Raw genomic sequence first — 19,108 nt, forward strand, 5'->3', positions numbered from 1 at the left:
TCCTTGTTGTACTTTCTAATATTGAGTTAAAGATTGGGAAAGAACTTTGGACCTCAAAATCTGCGATCTGAAGCTACAATGGCTGGACACAAACCTACTTGGGAGTATAGAAGGTGAATAATAGAAAATGGGAGATAAGGGAATGATGGAATCAGGGAGAAAAAAGTGCAACAAAAGAGCGTAGGACTTTTTATATTTGCATTCTTTTGTTGGGAACTTGTTATAGAATCATTAAAACTATACAGCGTCAAAGGAGGCCATTCAGCCCATGTCTGTGCTGGCTCTTTGGTGGAACTATCAAATTAATCCTACTTTCCTAGCACTATCCCAATAGTCCTGAAGTATATCTCCTTCAACAATGTGATTACTAATTAACCCTGTCTCATTGCATAAAACAAAAATTTAAAATAGCATCTTCCCTGATTGGGGAAACCACAGGGCATTAAGGAGATGGTCCAACACTGTTTTATTGAACCTGTTGATTGCTGTACATAATCTGCTGTGATTGACACTCTATTAACCTAACTGATAACCTCCAACTGGCTTGACCAGACTAGCTCTCTATCACATGGTGATGATGTTCATTGGCCTGTGCACTGCGACTATCTCCCTAGCCGTGTCCTGTGAGAGAGGGAGAGCCTTAATGCCCTATGGGCTTTATAGTGGTGGTATCCTGTCTGGTGATTGGTTGTTCTGTGTCGTGTGTGTTCATTGGTTATCCTGTGTGTCAATCACTGCCTGTCTGCATCTCATGATGTACATGAGTGGATATTATGACAGATAGTGCTGTGATAATTCTGTTTTATTGACACTTTAACATAGTCCCCTGTGGCGACTGTGCCTGCAGCTCACTAATGTTAAATGCACAATGTGAACTTGAATACCTGCATACCTGACCCATCTTGCACTGCCTGCCATTTGCCCTCTGATTTCTCCTATTTATGAACTACTCATTACTCCGGTACTCGTCACCTCTCCTAATTCACACACACACACACCTGGTTGTTCCTCTCTAATATTTCATCTTAATGTCACCCCACCCTCCCCTCCGCAATTAGTTTAAAACACTGTCCCACAGCATGACCTGATCGTTTTGTGAAGACCCGGATCCCCATTCTGTTGAGGGGACATCTGCCAGTCGTGAACTGATCTATCCCAGCAGTGCAAAAGGAGGCCATTCGGCCCCATCGAGTCTTCACTGACCCTCTGAAAGTGCACCCTACCTTGTCCCACCTAACCTGCATATCTGTGGCCAAGCCACCTAACCTGCACAACTTTGGATTGTGGGAGGAAACCGGAGCACTCTGAGGCAACCCACGTGGACATGGGGAGAACGTTTTAAACACCACAGTCACACCAAGGCTGGAATTGAATCCGGGTGCCTGGCTCTGTGAGACAGCAGTGCTAATCCCTGCTGCCTTAGGAAGTTGATGCACTACCTTTTTCACCATTTCTCCAGCCTTCCGCCAACCAGTTCTATCCTGCTATGACCAGCACATGGCACTGGGTGAAATCCGGAGGTTATTGCCTTTTTTGAGATGTTACTTTCTTAATCCTGTCCTAATTTCTCTCTCGCTGCAGGACATCCGCCCTTTCCTTCCTGTGTCACAGATTCTCACAGGGAACCACAACTTCCTTTCACACCACCCCCAAAGATATTTGTTTCCAAACATATTCAACATAATGACACAATCTTAACATCCAACAGAGTGTACAATTTGTACATGGATCTGTACCCTTGCAAGATTCCTCCCCCTCCCACTGTAGTCTTACCTTTTCCACATTCGCTGCCCAACAATAATGCAACAAATTCTGGAGCGCCAAACCCCTTTCCGCCTCTGACTTTGCAGAGCCCTCTTCACCGTCGGCACCTTCCCTGCCCCCATAAATTCCAAGATTAATTCATTACCTTCCCAAAAAAAAGACCTTGAGGAGGAAAATTGGGAGGGACTGAAATACAAACAGGAATCTTGGAAGCATATTCATCTTCGCCACCTGCACCCACCCTGCCCACATGTCAGGCGCAACGCATTTTGGTCCCCCATAACCTCCACCCAACCCTGTCACGTTGCACCTATACATCGTGGCCCACTCATGCGCTACCAGAACCACTTCCTTGCCACTTTTAAATGTCAGTGCCCCCAGGTTCGCGACCCCCCCACCCCTACCCTGCTGCATTCATCAGGAACACCTCGCTTTTCCCTACATTCAATTTGTAGCCGGAAAAGGCCCCAAACTTCTCCAGTAAGCCAATGATTCTGCCCATGCTTTCTAATGGGCTCATCACGAGCAGCAACAGGTCATCGGCATAGAAAAACAGCCAGTCTCCCTGACCAACCTTATCCACTCCCCCACCACTCCGCTGAGGTCCAAAGGGCTCAATCGCCAACGAGAACAATAGCGGGGACAGTGGACACTCCTGCCTCGTGTCCCTGTGCAGCCCAGAAAAATAAATTGAGTTCCAATTATTGTTTTCCAATTAAGGGGCAATTTAGCGTGGTCCATCAAACTAGCCTGCACATCTTTGGGTTGTGGGGGTGAAACCCACGCAGACACTGGGAGAATGTGCGAACTCCACAAGGGCAGTGACCCAGGGCTGGGATTCTAACACTGGTCCTCAGCTCCCCAGGCAGCAATGCTAACCACTACACCATCGAGCTGCCAAACAACAACCTAATATTACTAGAGACCTACCTCCCTTTCACAAACCCATCTGATCCTTCAATACCACCTCCGGCACACACCCCTCTAACCTTGCCAGGACTGTCACATCCGTATTCAGCAGCGAGATAGGCCTATAGGACCCGCACTCAAATGGATCTTCCTCCCCCATCCACTGCTTTGTCAAACATGCTCAAAAGGTGGGGGGCCAACTCCGTTGCAAACTGATTTAAACACACCGCAAGCTCGGCCGTAAATAGTCTCTCTCAAAAACCCTTGAACACCTCATTTATCCTTCCTCTCCAGATGCAACACTACAATTTGTGCCCCCCTCACTCCTCCTCCTTCACCAGAAGAATTTCCCTCGCCACAGCTGGTGGGCCAGCATGTGCCTCGCCTTGTCCCCATGCTCAGACTGCACCCCAACAGCTGACCCACTGCCCTTCCCGTTGTGAACCGATCAAAATGCCCTTGCAACTTCTTTCTTTCCGCCAACAGCTCCTTCATGGGGACCACAGAGTACCTCGTATCCACCTCAACTAACTCGTCTAACAGTCGCCGATGCTCCTCCCTGCCCATCCTACCATCCTATTCTTATAGGCATTGAACAAAATAATTTCCCCCTGGACCACTGCCTTCAAGGCCTCCCAGAACGTGGCCACCGATACCTACCCATTCTAAATAAGCTCCACATAATTCTTAATGGTCACTGCCACCGTCCCACAGAACTGCTTGTCTGCCAAAAGCTCCAAACACAACCTGCAACCTGGCCTCTGTGCCTGACCCGAACAATGTCTCCCATCTAGATAGTGCGGGGCGTGGTCAAAAAATCGCTACTCCCGCCTATTCTGCAGCTTCCACCCCCAGCAGCACCACCCAGCTCACCACAAAAATGTCAATTTGGGAATAAGCCCTATACACATCCCCCCCCCCCCGTCACGCATCTCTCTAGCCCCCGTAAATTCTGTTTTCTCGTTCAACAATGTGGCGACCACCCCCCCCAACATTGAGTGAAACACTTTCCCCACCCACCCCTTCCTCCATCTGCTTTTAGGGCTGGCATAAATTAGAAATAGTGACGATCAAGGGTGTTGAGAGGATTTGGAAATTGTTTTAGATTGGTAGTTTGAAGGTTGTGTGATGGAGATGGTGTGGGATTGGACGATATTTGCAGCAATAATTTCCACTCTACATACACTGGATATCTGATATCGGCAGTTGTTAAGATGAAGTTGCCAAGATCCACAGAGGAAGGTCCATCATGATAATCATGTTCTGTGATTAGCTGCCATACTGTTAGCTGGATGAGGCAAGAATGTTGTTCCTTTCACTGAGTATTGGTTGTTTCCTTTGTGGAAGCAGGGGAAGGGGACTGGAGAGTTTTGTAATGCATTTGAGCCACAAGAGGGTGGGTGGGGGGCAGGAGACTCCAATTCGCTAATAAGCTGAGCAGAGTGAAGCTCCCTTTGTACTATTGTGCACTTTGACCCCCACCTCGTCCCCTGGGGAAGAAGCCAGCCAGTGTTCCCAGCCCTGGTCACTTTTCAATTTGTCCACCTGTGTAGGTGGCTAGCTCTGCTTTGGAGAAGGCTCTTTTGCGATGCATGCCATGGCCAAATTGCTGCCAACACTCTGTGTCCATGCTTCACACCTGAAGAATGAGGGGGTTAGGCAATTGTGAATCTGTCTCTCAACATGAGTCAGTGACTTCAGTGGGGCAGGAAAATTATTTGAAATTACTACGTGCGGTATAGGTAATTGTATTTTTGGCTGGTTTGTGTTAGTTTAGTTCAGCATTGTACGTGTAGAAACTGCCTCCACGTGGGGTGTTTCCACATATAGAAAAAAAGAAATATAAATAGATTTGTGCTTGTGAACGAGGCAGTTTACAAAAAGACACAGACTAATCTCTCTCTAAGAGTGCTGATATAGAGTATTAGTCATTATAGGGGAGGCAGTGGCGCAATGGTATTATCGCTGAACTAGAAATCCAGAGACCCAGGGTAATCTGGGGACCCGGGTTTGAATCCCACCGCGGCAGTTGGTGAAATTTAAATTCAATAAAAAACTGGAATTAAACGTCTAATGATGACCATGAAACCACTATTGACTGTCATTAAACCAATCTGAGATGGAAATCTACCACTCCTTACCTGGCCTGGCCTACATGTGACTCCAGATCCACAGCATTGTGGTTGGCTTTTAATGCCCTTGGGGACGGGCAATAAATGCTGGAAAGAATTTTTTAAAAAATGATAGACAAATAATGCTTTAGATGATTACACTTGAATTTGTTTTAATACATTCTCACTTCAATGCATTCTGACTTCAACATTGCTATCTGTTGACTCTAAACATGTTCTAATATTTGCGTTGTCCCGAGCACTGATTGATATCCTGCACATTGGTACAGCTTAGATTATTTTTTTTCTTTATTCTTTCATGGATGTGGCCATTGCTGGCAGGCCCAGTATTTGTTGCCCATCAATGTCCAGTGACATTAACATTACCCCAGTGAAATTAAAATGATACCACCGGGGACTTCGGTGACGTCATGTAAAGGCAAAACGCACAATATCTAACTCCCGGCAAGGTCTTTGTATTTGATCCCTTTTACCCTTTCTTTTCCGGGGTTTTTTGGTACTCAAACCCAGTGAATTGAGGAGGTGAACTCTCCCCCGGCTGGAGAATGTGAAAATCGTCAACAAAGAAGCTTGCTATTAAAAAGGTTCAGGAGGGATGATGAAGGAGAGAAGACATGTTGGCAGTGGTAATGGTGCAGGAGCTTAAAGATCGGCTGACAAATCATAATCATAATCTTTATTGTCACAAGTAGGCTTACATTAACACTGCAATGAAGTTACTGTGAAAAGCCCCTAGTCGCCACATTCCGGCGCCAGTTCGGGTACACGGCGGGAGAATTCAGAATGTCCAAATTACCTAACAGCACTTTTGTCAAGTAGGCTTAGATTAACAATGCAATTATGTTATTGTGAAAAGCCGCTAGTCGCCACACTGCCATCTGTTCGGGAACATTGAGCAAGCACATCTTTCGGGACTGTGGGAGGAAACCGGAGCACCCGGAGGAAACCCACGTAGACACGGGAGAACATGCAGACACTACACAGACAGTGACCCAAGCTGGGAATCGAACCCGTTCCCTAGCGCTGTGAAGCCACAATGCTAACCACTGTGCCATATTCACGTATCGGGTTTTTTTGTTATGCGTAGGACCTTGTTACCTGGAGTGAAGTGGAGTACTCGCCGGTGATTATTTCAGACCACGTGCCACATTGGTGGACTTAAAGTTGGAGGGGCGATTGAGCGCGTAGGTTGGAACTGGATGTGGGTCTGCTTTCAGAACTCTGGTTCTGTGCGAAGATTTCGGGAGGGCCATAAAGAACTACATTGAATAGAATGAGAGTTTGATGCCTCACCGCCCATAGTGTGGGGGGCATTAAAAGGTGGTGATTAGGGGGGAGATCATCTCGTTCAAGTCACATATGGATACAGAGAACTGGCGGGAATGTCTGGAGATAACGAAATTCTGGGTGTGGATAGGGAGTATGCACGTGACCCAACGGCAGAGCCCTTGTCGCTCAGAAAGAAGCTGCAAATGCAGTTTGTCCGACTGTCCACAGGCTGGGTGGTGCGACAGCTGCGGCGCTTAAAAGGGATGGTATGCGAGTATGGGGAAAGGCTAGCCAACTTGAGTTAACGCAGCAAGAGGCTAAAGGTGGTGTTCAGGTCACACCTCACTAGGGCCAGGATGAGTCGATTTTTTTTTTGAGAGGGTTGAGGGGGCCTGCTCACCATACCCACATGTTCTGGTCCTGTCCCAAGCTGGTGGGTTTTTGGGGATCCTTTTTCCACATAATATTGACAATCCTGATTATTGACATAGAGCCTTGCCTGTTAATCGTTGTATTGGGGTGTTGGACCAACCCGGGGGGGTTTAATGCTTTGGCATTCACATCGCTGTTGGCCCAGTGACAGTTATTGCTGAGCTGGCAGCAGGTGATGCCACCCAGTGCCCGAAACGTGGCTGGGTGATTTTTATGGAATTCTTGGAGGTCAAGTTCACAGTGAGAGGGTTGTTTGATCGGTTCTATTGTAGATGGCGCCTGTTTATTCTGCACTTTAACGATCTGGGGCGCCATCTGGTGGCTGTGATGTACTCTAGCGTGCGTGCAATGCGGCGGTAAATCCCAGGAGAGGCGTTCCCAACAGCCTTTACACCTCGCGGGTATACCCAAGTCCCGCGAGGCAACAAAATCAGAATGCCGCCCATAGTGATCATGACCAAACGGCGTGCACCTAGCTGGATTTTAAACCTACTTAGGCGCGTTTCCCAGGATTTGCCAACCTCCCGGGATTAACCGCTTCATGAGTGAGGCTGCAGCCAGGCACAGTTCAGTACTAATCCATGCAAGCCTGGACCGGGTGGAACAGAGACTGAGGGGGGGGGGGGTCTCCTGGCCAACCAGAGGCCCCTGGGTGGTCAGGGATAGTGCAGGGTAATTCCCTGCCCCTCCCCCTGGAACGTGGGCATCTTAGTGCTGCAAAGGTGCCCAGGTGGTGCTGGCAGGAGCACTGCCAGCATAGATGTGCAAGGGTTCCTGGTGCCAGGGCGGCATTGCCAAGGGTCCAGGCCATGCAATTTATAGGAGGGTGGAGGGGAGGGTTTGAAGGGTGGGCGTGGGCAGGACAGCTAAGTAGGGCCTCTGGGAGGTTGGGGGGATGATGGTTGGGGCTCCTGGAGGGTGCTGCTGCAATGAGGCTTGGGGGGGGGGGGGGGGGGGTGCTGAAGAAGGGTACCCCCATAGTGGAGTGTGTTCTCTTTTTTTTTGGGGGGGGGGGTTAATGCCTTTGTGTGTGGGGGTGACATTGCTCATGGGTGGGCATGTGTGAGGGGGACCCACAAGCTCACTTTGAGATCAGGGTACCCTTTCAGAATAGCGTCCTGATCGGAGTCAAACTCCCCAGTGCTGAAAAAACCAGGGCCAGAGTGTTTGATAGTGGGGAACTTGCCAGCAAACTCTCTGCAAAACCCGCCACAATTTAAATTAGAAACGTTTCTGTTAAATTCCATTCCTGGTTACTGTTAGCTGTTAGTGAGAGAGAGAGAGAGAGAGAGTGAGAGAGAGAGAGAGATCTGGGTGGCATTTCTCTTATTGGGGTTCTGTTGGTGCTTTCTGAAGTGTTGGCATTGTATTGTTTTGTAAACCTTTTGATAGAAAATGTAAACATTTCAATAAAAATATTGTTTAAAAGAAAAATGACACCATCGCCATTCCGACATGAGGGCCGTTTGTGTATGGAACAGTGTGTTAACAATGTGTCCGATAGTGATAGAATTGTGTGTTAACACCAGGCTCTGTAGCTATGGGGCAGTGTGTCAGTGAGCAAATGCTACAGAGTGATGGGGGCAGAGGGTTGAACCAGTGTGGGGGTTAGGATAGGGCCAGGCTACCACAGGAGTAAATGTGAGGTAAGCACCCCCCCCCCCCCCCCCCCCCCCCCCCCCCCAAAAAAACCCTGCATCTATATTTACTGGGTAGGGAAGGAATTACGAGCGGCTGAATGACCGACTCATTGTGAATGGCAATAGACTGGTGATATATAATTACTGATTAATTTCTGTCAGTGATCGATGATATACTGATTGGGGAACATTACTTGCGATCACTGTTGAAAATAACTCATTCTTGCTGGTTACTGTTTATTGTTTCGGATCAACAGCTATTGTGGCTCGCTAAGCTGCACTCAGAAGGGAATTGCCCTGTTTTGTGATGTGTTTTGTGATGTGCTTTGTCTGTTTTGCGTTCCAGATGGTCCTTACCAAATCCAGAACACTACACTCTACGCTATGCTGATGGGACCCAGCTATACATCACAGAAAAGGTCAGCTACTCACCTCCTGAAACCTTTAAATCTCCACAATACCATGCATTTAATCTCCATCAGTAATTAAGTAACATTCATCACATGCATAATGAATAAGATTATCCATACAGAAATATCCTACTCTTCCATTGGAGCATCTGAAGTTATTCCAGGGCTTTGCCTCCACTGACTGCACACATTGGCATCCATCAGGGCCAACCCCTAACCTCTGAACTTCACTGCCGGTATACCTTACACTAGTGTTTTTCAAACTGTTTTTCCTGGGACCCACTTTTGCCAACCGGCCTGCCTTCGGGTCCCACGCTGATTCACCTTCGCAACCCACGCCATCCGAACTTCACAACACCATTTTTGCTTACCTTTAATGCAACAAGTGAGCCTGCTTGGTCCTCACGACCTCACTTAGAACCATAGAATTTACAGTGCAGAAGGAGGCCATTCGGCCCTTCAGGTCTGCACCGGGCCTTGGGAAGAGCACCTTACTTAAGCCCACACCTCCACCTTATCCCAGTAACCCCACTTAACCTCTTGGACACTAAGGATCAATTTAGCATGGCCAATCCACCCAACCTGCACATGTTTGGACTGTGCGAGAAAACCGGAGCACCCGGAGGAAACCCACGCAGACACGGTGAGAAACGTGCAAACACCACACAGTCACCCGAGGCCAGAATTGAACCCGAGTCCCTGGAGCTGTGAAGCAGCAGTGCTAACCACTGCCACCGTGCCACCCCTAACGTGTTTTGTCATTCAATGTTACATTTATGCGAAGGATTTCAGCTGATGATTTAAGTTCTCACTGTATCCTTTGATAAAAATCAAGAGGTTTGTCCTCCAACTGGGGCAGCACGGTAACATTGTGGATAGCACAATTGCTTCACAGCTCCAGGGTCCCAGGTTCGATTCCGGCTTGGGTCACTGTCTGTGTGGAGTCTGCACATCCTCCCCGTGTGTGCGTGGGTTTCCTCCCACAGTCCAAAGATGTGCAGGTTAGGTGGATTGGCCATGATAAATTCCCCTTAGTGTCCAAAATTGCCCTTGGTGTTGGGTGGGGTTATGGGGATAGGTGGAGGTGTTGACCTTGGGTAGGGTGCTCTTTCCAAGAGCCGGTGCAGACTCGATGGGCCGAATGGCCTCCTTCTGCACTGTAAATTCTATGAACTCGCCATGCTTAAATCTTCAAATACCTTCGAATGTTTGAGGGTTTTAAATTCTCATTTGCCAGTACTTTCTGCACCTAACACACATGGGCTGTGCATCCTAATTCACATTGGCACAATTAATAAAGCCATACCTCAAGAAATCATCTTTATACTGCTTTGTCATAATTTCAGCTTTTTATCAGAGGTCCTGAATAGCTCACACCAGCACTGCTTAGTCCTGCTGTGGACTCTTCTGAGAAGCTCTCTCCAGCAGGCAGATATAGTTGTAAGATCGTGGTCGGTTTGTGTGTCTCTGGCCCTCTCTCTTCCTTACTACAAAATGATCCATCTTCAGTTACCCACACAGTCCTGTTGCTTCCTTGCTGGCAGCTATAAAATGGAGGAATCTCTCCTCTGTGATTTAACGGCCAAAGCACAGACCGCGTGACGTCAAGTGTACGTGGCGGCCATGTGACTTGCTTTTTGCCGCTGCTTCTGGTGGGAAGGATTTGCTGTTTTTAGAAATAAATTTAGCCCTGGGTCAACGTGCTAACGTCAGGAGGAGGTAGTGCCCTGCTGCGTTCCAGGCCTGTGTATTTCCAGATTACTGCCTTAAACTTAATTTCCTTTAAAACTCTGCCCAAACGCTTAACCTCTTTCTCTATACACCCTACACTCAACTTCTGTGATACGGACAAAATAAATTAATTGAGATAGTCGATAGCTTTAAGTTACTGGGGGTCACCATCACCAACAGTTTGTCCTGATCCACTCACGTTGATGCAACAGTCAAGAAAGCCAAACAATGTCTCTACTTCCTACGGAAGCTAAAGAAATTTGGCATGTCTGCATAGACTCTCTCAAACTTCTACAGATGTGCAATAGAGAGCATCCTATCCAGCTGCATCACACTGTAACCAATCACTGTTTTGTCGATGTACCATTTGTCAATGTTCTCTGTTGATTATTCTTGTGTCTACTATGTACGTACTGTGTACGCTCCTCAGCCGCAGAAAAATACTTTTCACTGTACTTCGGAAGATGTGAGAATAAATCAAATCAATCAGTCAGTTGCTGTTTTTTTTCTTCCAATTCATGATTTTCCCTTTTCCCCCCTCCAATCCTCTCTAGACTCGCAACGAGATTAAAAATGGGACCATACTGCGGCTGGCTATTTCCCCCGTGAGTATTTGAGTATTCATTTATTGTCTGCTTCTTCCAAAGTATGAATGACAAAAAGGGTTATATTTTGAATCTCAGCTTTGCTGGAATGTGTTGGCCCCAAGAATTGTTACTTATTGAACAACACTGCTGGAAGGTGTGACTGTAAGGACAATAGTTTGTATTTATATCACACCTTTGGTATAATAACACATCCCAAAGAGTTACAAAGCAAACTGATTTGCAAGAATGTTGCCAGAGCAAGAAAAGTGTGGCTACAAGAAGAGATTGGTAGTTTGGGATTAGTTTCCTTGGAACAAGGAAGGCTGAGGGGTGACTCAATTGAGGTGTACAAATTTATGAGTGGAAGAGATAGGGTGGACAGGATAACATTGTTTCTCTTGGTGGAGAATTCTAGAACCGGAGACATATATTCAAGATGAGTGGCAGAAGGTGTAGAGGGGTCCTGAGGGAAAATCTTTTTACAGAGAGGGTAGTGGGAGTCTGGAATTCGCTGCCCAAGTTGGCGGTGGAGGCAGAGACCTTAAACTCTTTTGAAAGGTATCTGGATCTGCACCTTAAGTGCTCTAAACTACAGGGCTATGGACTGGGTGCAGAAGGTGGGATTAGAAAGGGATCTGGGTGTCCTGAGGCTGGCATGGACAAGATGGACCGAATGGCCTCCTTCTGTGCTGCAACACTCTGATTCTTCTAAGAGCTGCACACAGCAGATGGTCAGAAGCTGGGTCAAAGCGACGAGGGGGGTTTTGTGGAGGGGCCCGAAGGGCTCTCGACCAGGAAGCACCAACACTGGTTCGACGAAAATGATCAGGAGATCCAGGATCTCCTTGTCCGCAAACTCGAGGCGTTCCTAAACGGCAGCTCCACCAAAACCCGAGCGACAGGAAACGAGCCTACAGGCAACTGAAGGCTGAGGTGCAACAAAGAACTCTCAACCTAAAGGACAGGTGGTGGGTGGAAAGAGCACAGAGAGACTCAGCAACTCGCTGACAACCACAATGTGCACGGCTTGTTTGACACAATCAAAACCATTCTAGTAACCAGGGACCCACCCCACTGAGAGAGAAAAACGGAGAAACACTCATCCGAGATGGAGAGGCAGTCAACACCTGCTGGAGAGAGTGCTTCGAGGACCTCCTTAACCAAGGCACAGCCTTCGACGCAAATGCCCTCCCGTCACAATCTCAGCGCAACCCCAGCTCACCGTAAGGTTGAAAAAGCCATCCAACCGCTGAAGAACAACAAGGCCTCTGGCGCAGATGGAATCCCTGCAGAAGTATTAAAATGCGGCAGAGAGGCACTCTTGACAAGAATTCCCAATCTCATTACCCTTGTCTGGAAGGAAGAGAGCACGCTGGACAATGTCCGAGACGCCTTAATTGTGACCATCCTCAAGAAAGGGGACCGGTCCGACTGTGGAAATTAGAGGGATTTTCCTGCTCTCCACCACGGGAAGGTCTTTGTGAGAATCCTCCTCAACTGCCTCCTCCCAGTGGCTGAAGAGCTCCTCCGGATTCTCAGTGTGACTTCTGCCCATCAAGTGGCTCAATGGACATGATCTTCCCATACAATCAAATCCAGGAAAAGTGCAGGGAGCAGCATCAACCCCTGTACGTGGTCTTCTTCAATCTTGCAAAGGCCTTCGACTCTGTCAACAGTGAGGGATTGTGGAACATCCTCCTAAAATTCAGTTGCCCGCAGAAATTCGTCACCATTCTCCGCCTGCTCCATGATGATATGCAAGCTGTGATTCTCCCCAACGCACCAACCACAGACCCAATACGAGTGCAAACTGGGGTTAAACAGGGCTGCATCATCGCACCAACGCTTTCCTCCATCTTCCTCGCAGCAAGCTCCACCCATCACCCTGAAGCTCCCGCTGGAGTGGAGCTAACCTACCGAACGAGTGGGAAACTGTTCAAACTTTGATGCTTCCAGGCCAGAACCAAGACCATTCCAACATCGAGCTGCAGTACCCAGACCACACCTGTGTGTGAACACATTTAGAGATCAAGCTACAAACCATCGCCGACGCATTCACTGAGGTATATGAGAAAATGGGCCTCCAGCAAACAAGGTTCCCGACCAGCCCGCTCCTGCCACACAAAACTGCCCAACCCCTACATCCCCCCACCCTAGGACAATGTGGATCATTTCCCGTACCTCAGGAGTCTCATCTTGTTGCGAGCAGACATTGACAGCAAAATCCAACAGCGACTCAAATGCACCAATGCAGTCTTCGGATGTCTGAGGAACAGAGTGTTCGAAGACTGAGACCTCCATCCCAGCACCAAGCTCATGGTCTACCGGGCAGCCATGGCCCCCGCCCTCCTGTATGCATCAAAAACATGGACAATGTACAGCCGACACCTCCAATCCTTGGAGCGATATCGCCATCGCTGCCTCTACAAAATCCTGCAAATCTACTGGCAGGATAGGCATTCCAACGTGAGCATCCTCTCTCAGGCCAATATCCCCAAGTATCGAGGCACTGGTCATGCTCGATCAGCTGCGATAGGTGGGCCAAATTGCTTGCATGCCCGAAACAAGACTTCCAAAACAAGTGCTCTACTCCGAGCTCCGCAATGGCAAGTATCACTAGGAAGGCAGTGGAAATGCTACAAGGACACTCTGAAAGCCTCCCTAAATAAATGCAACATCCCCACCAACACGTGGAAATCGCTTGCCTTAGAACGCACAAACTGGAGAAAAAGCATCCGCGAAGGCACCAATCGCTTCGAGCATCGTAGGGTGGAACATGCATAGGCCAAGTGGAAACAGCGGAGGGAGAGGGCAGAATCCAGAGCTTCACACCCACCCATCTTATCAAACACCACCTGCCAAACCTGTGGCAGACTCTGGATCCAGAAATGGACTATTCAGCCACTGCAGAACCCACTTCCCTGCAGTGGAAGCAAGTCATACTCAACGCTGAGGGACTGCCCAAGAAGAAGAAGTGGTTGGGTGAATGGGACTTGTTGTGCGTCAGGACATGAGCTGCGAATCACTTCAAATTTACAAAGGGCAGTACATGGGACACCATCTAGACATTGGAATAGTTTGGTTTAGAGATAACAAAGGCATGAATGAAGGGTTCTGCAGATGAACCGAGATGGAATCTGACATTTCTAGAGGTAGGAATAAGTGGTCTTGGTGCTGGCATGAATTGTTGGGCAGCACGGTAGCACAGTGGGTAGCTATTGTTTCACAGCTCCAGGGTCCCATGTTCGATTCCTGGCTTGGGTCACTGTCTCTCTGGAGTCTGCATGTTCTCCCTGTGTCTGCGCAGGTTTCCTCTGGGTTCTCCGGTTTCCACCCACAAGTCCCGAAAGACGTGCTGTTTATTACACGTGCATGTAATTTGGACATTCTGAATTCTCCCTCTGTGTACCCGAACAGGCGCTGGAATGTGGCGACTAGGGGCTTTTCTTCATTGCAGTGTTGATGTATGCCTACTTGCGACAATAAAGATTATTATTATGCTTCAATGGTAACTCGATAATAAGAACGAGGAAGCAAGTCTTAAACAATTAAAACCCCAATTCCAACTGAAGTACTAAGGAACATTAACTTTTTCCGAATATGTGGTTGGAATCTCATTTAAATGTTACCTGTAACATCAAGTCTTGGTTCAGCCTCATGCAGTTAACCAGGATGTCGTCAGTAGGTAGGGGACAGATTGAAGCAGTAATGGCTTTGGTCTTGCTTGTCAACCGTGTCTCAATTGGGAGCATTCTTGCCTCCCAAGTCAGAAGGTTTTGGGGTCAGGTCCCTCCTCAGGATTTGAGCAAGAAAATTTATGCTGATACTCCAGTGCAAAAATAAAAACAATATACTGGAAAAAATCAGCCAGTGTGGCAGCACCTGAGTTAACCGTTCCAGTCTGAAGACCAGTTATATCAGACTCGCAATGTTGGCTCTGTTTCTCCCTCCTCAGTTGCTGGGTTTGTCCAGAAATTCCTGTTTTTATTTCTGGGTCTGGATTCTCCGTTGCCGGTAGTGGAGCTCCCGATGTGGAAGAGAATTCGGAATCACAAAAGAATTGGATTGGCGCCTGCGTTCTGATGCTCCGGTCCCCTGCTGTCATTGGGATTGTAGTTCATGCCCCGAGCCAGTGGGAGGGCGGAAATGGGTCATTAACAGACCAGGCACCATATTCCCCCGGCCCCTCTGATTCTCCGGTCCTCTGGGCTGGGAATCACATGGACGGGAATTGGTGCAGATCTTGACAAACCTGGCCTTGACACGGTGGACTTCATGGTGGGCCGACGATAACTCTTAGTTGCCCCCAAAGTCCCACCGGAGGGCCACCCTCCTCCCAATAATGCAAGACCTACCCACTGCCCTCCCTCCCCCCCCCCCCCCCCCCCCCCAAAATTTGAGAGACTCCCACCAGAGACCCACCCTCCCAAATTAAGAGAGCCCCTGTCTGGAAGTTAGAGTGCGGTCCAGACAGAGGCAGTGAAAAAAATTGCTGTTTCAAAACAGCTGTGCAATACACCTGCTGGCTCAGACAGAGGAATCAGCACTTGTAAATTCCTGGAAAGGGAAAACCAATCAGTTGGTTTTAAACCCCCTCCTGGGGGGGGGGGGGGGGGGCTTCTTGTGGGAGTCTCTCTAATTTGGGGGTCACTGGTGGGGTCTATCTCATGGGGAAGGGGGCGGGTGGGCGGCTCTGATGAGGGAGGGGGGGTGCTGAATTGTGTTGAAGGGGGCTCAGCCGTTGGATCTCATTATCAGGCCGCCCACTCAAAATTGTAGCCGATAGCAGGATTCCTTGGGAATCCCTTGCCATACATAGATGTACATGGCTAAGGATTGTGACTTGCTTCTTGATTTGCGCTCCCAGCGCGAGTGCAAATCAGCTACGATTCAGCTCTGGCGGGAGAACCAAGGGCGCAATTCAGTGGTCGCAGTGCGCTCGATCGAGAGCAGAATGCAGCCGATAGATGCCGGGGGAAGCTTCCCACGGGCCTCCCGGCAGCCTTCTGTAATCTTGCAAGAGTCAACTGGAGAAGAGGAACCTATGTAGTCTACTTTCTCGGAGACCAAACTGGCAGAGACTTGGAACAGAAGGTGCCAGTCATCTGCATGGCCTCTAGTTAGGCAGTTATCTGTAGCAGCGGGGAGGCTTAAAGGGGGAGAGGAGAAGGCAACAATTGAATAAATTCATGGGGTATTATGTGCTAGACATTTTATTGATTTTTAAATTGAGAATTCATTGTACAGAAGAGTCATTTCCCATGGGATCTGTTTAACCGCCAATTCTTGTTCACAGACTCGAGCAGCCCGCCAGCTTTTAGAGAGGATCCAGTCTTCCGGCCTGGACTCTCGGCTTGACGCATTGAAGGAACTGGCTAAACTCTCCGCTGACGCCACCTTCGCCACCGAGTTTATCAACATGGAAGGCATTTTCATCCTTACACTACTGGTGGAAAGTGGAACCAAGTTAGTGTTCTAAATTTTTTAAAAATGTATATTTTTATTCTTCGATTGATTGCGAAGTTCAATATTTTAACTTCTGTTATGTGGAGAAGCTGTGATTGTTCTTGGAGCAGCGAAGGTTAAGGGGAGATTCAATAGAAGGGATTTAATAGAGTAAATAAGGCAGAACTGTTTCCACAGAGGAGGATTAATAACTACAGGATGCAGATTTAAGATGATTGACAAAAGAAGCAACGTGCCGATGAGAATTTTTTTGATGCCACAAATTATGATCTCAAAGGCACTGACTGAAAGGGCAGTGGAAACACATTCAGCAGTCGTTTCCAAAAGAGAATTGGATAATATTGGAAGGAAAGATCATGCAGAGCTATGGTGAAAGAGCAGGGAAGTGAGACTAACCAGAATAATTCTTGCGAGCAGCCAGCACAAGCGCTCTGGGGTGATTGACGTCCCGCTGTGCTGTATGATTCTACAATGTAAAATGGGTTCAGAAATGTCCCAAACACTTGGGAAACCACATTTACCACTTCCTGCACCATTGGTTCAATGCCTGAAGGTTATCTTTGGAAGTGTTGCCCTATCAGAGCCCATCTAGTGGACAATCCTTGCTGCATGCTAAAGATCAGCTTGGTGTGGAATCCTCAATTGCAGCCAAGCCAGCTTGCATCACCGTGTGCTATCGGGCAAGTGACTCACTCAGTAGTTCAGGTTGTGGAAGTAAATGTAAGGGTGAAGTCACCATAGTCCCAGATGACCATAGGCTGCTTTCCCCTGTGAGGGGGAGAGCTGATTGGTGGTGATTGAACCTGAGGATCACCACACATCAGATAAGGGGCAAGGTTGAGAAGGCAGGGCCTTCATGAGTGACGTTGGGGAAGTAGCCACCATTTCACTGGTGGCCTTGACCACTGGGTTCCAAGAGCAGATTGCCCTCCTTCAGCTGTTATCTGCGACTCGCCCTCTGTTCACGATTGAACTTGTGAAGACCATCCGAAGTGTGCGCCTCTGAGCTGATTCTGACACCTGAAGGAATGGTTTTTAGAGTGCTGAGGTGAGCTTCAGGTTCCAAGATACTAGGTTGTTCTTCCTCTACCTTGTCTTAAAAAGAAAACCCAGCAGCAGCACAGAATAAATACCTGGTCACTGTCATCAATGGCTCCCAGCACAATTACCCACTATTTTTGGTGCCCACCCTCCTCCCACCCCAACGTACGATTACCAATTCATGGTCTCTCTGATAGCCTCCCTCATATTGGTTGGACAGCTGAATGCTACCATCAGTGCTTCCACTCAAAATTATCCTCAGTATGTATTAGAACATAGAACATAGAACAGTACAGCACAGAACAGGCCCTTCGGCCCTCAATGTTGTGCCGAGCCATGATCACCCTACGTATCCACCCTATACCCATAACCCAACAACCCCCCCCTTAACCTTACTTTTATTAGGACACTACGGGCAATTCAGCATGGCCAATCCACCTAACCCGCACATCTTTGGACTGTGGGAGGAAACCGGAGCACCCGGAGGAAACCCACGCACACAGGGGGAGGACGTGCAGACTCCACACAGACAGTGACCCAGCCGGGAATCGAACCTGGGACCCTGGAGCTGTGAAGCATTTATGCTAACCACCATGCTACCCTGCTGCCCAATTGTGGGAATTGGCAAAAGTATTGTTTGGGAGGAAATTTTGCCCTGTGAGGGGGAGAGCTGATTGGTGGTGATTGAACCTGAGGATCACCACACATCAGATAAGGGGCAAGGTTGAGAAGGCAGGGCCTTCATGAGTGACGTTGGGGAAGTAGCCAGGGAATTGGCAAAAGTATTGTTTGGGAGGAAATTTTGCCAAGTGCAGGGAGGGTGGACTGTTAGATACAGTAAAGAAAACTGTGAGCCTTTTAACCAGTTGATAGTATTTGGGAGCAGAGAAAGATTTTTATTTGTTAGTTTTGTGTGCAATTGAGAGTAGTTGGTCAATAGGATTGCATGTTTCGGCTTTCTGGCCTGTTCTAATACTTTATATATCCTCATCTATCCTCCTTTTGTGTTTCACTTCCAGCAACTTACTGGATAAATTCAGGTAAACCATGTTCTTGTGTGAAACTTTTTAGACAATGGCTGACAGCTTCATCCTCATTGGATAACCATTTGTGCCAACATTAAGTTGTGTCACATTGCTTCATAGGTAATTGAGAGTCATATAGAACAGTGCAAAATCATTAACAGCCTTATCTTAACATTGCTTATCTTGGCAAATCAAACCCCTTTTGCACATCATTTTGCAGCTTTATGATGAATGGACATCTACTCATTACCCTATGACGACTTCCCGTACCCACTGTTCAATTTCCTCTTCTGATTTATGGGGCCTGAACTTCCATAGAGTGGCAATCACAGTCAGAATGCCACTCTGCTCCTTTTTACCCGCTCTGGAATACAGCTGTACAGTGCTCGCCCAGCCTCCCAACTTGAGCTGGGTGGGAAAATGCAGTGGGGTTCCCAAGGCCTTCGGTTGAGTGCAAGCAGAGTGGGGGAGTGAAGAATGCAGTAATGCCCTCTATTTTATGGCACTTGGTGAGGGGGTAGTGGTGCCGGGTTTAGGACGGATGGATCGGGGTGAGGGTTAGACGGGGCGGGCGAAGGAGGTTTCTCGATGGTTCCCATGGGTTATGGGGGAGGAGGTCAGGGGGGAGGTCAGTACAGTAGTTACTCAAGAGTTAAAAGTGGTTTTAATCGTTCTAACTTGTCCTGGGTAACTATTCTGCTA

The 19,108-nt window shown here is 48.1% G+C and overlaps 1 protein-coding gene across 5 annotated transcripts in view; it reads left to right on the forward strand.

Moving 5' to 3' along the window:
- LOC119969395 (engulfment and cell motility protein 2) overlaps positions 1–19,108 on the forward strand; it is a 242,824-nt gene that overhangs the window by 88,324 nt on the left and 135,392 nt on the right. For 3 of the 5 annotated variants that reach the window (XM_038802980.1, XM_038802983.1, XM_038802981.1), the window contains 4 exons: positions 8,493–8,565; positions 10,842–10,892; positions 16,171–16,340; positions 18,401–18,421. In XM_038802980.1, the coding sequence (XP_038658908.1) occupies positions 8,493–8,565; positions 10,842–10,892; positions 16,171–16,340; positions 18,401–18,421 (315 nt within the window). The remainder of the gene's footprint in view (positions 1–8,492; positions 8,566–10,841; positions 10,893–16,170; positions 16,341–18,400; positions 18,422–19,108) is intronic. The other 2 variants (XM_038802982.1, XM_038802984.1) reach the window with 1 other exon arrangement.

The sequence above is a fragment of the Scyliorhinus canicula genome, chromosome 7, assembly GCF_902713615.1.
Source record: "Scyliorhinus canicula chromosome 7, sScyCan1.1, whole genome shotgun sequence".
In the NCBI taxonomy this organism is placed as follows: Eukaryota; Metazoa; Chordata; class Chondrichthyes; order Carcharhiniformes; family Scyliorhinidae; genus Scyliorhinus; species Scyliorhinus canicula.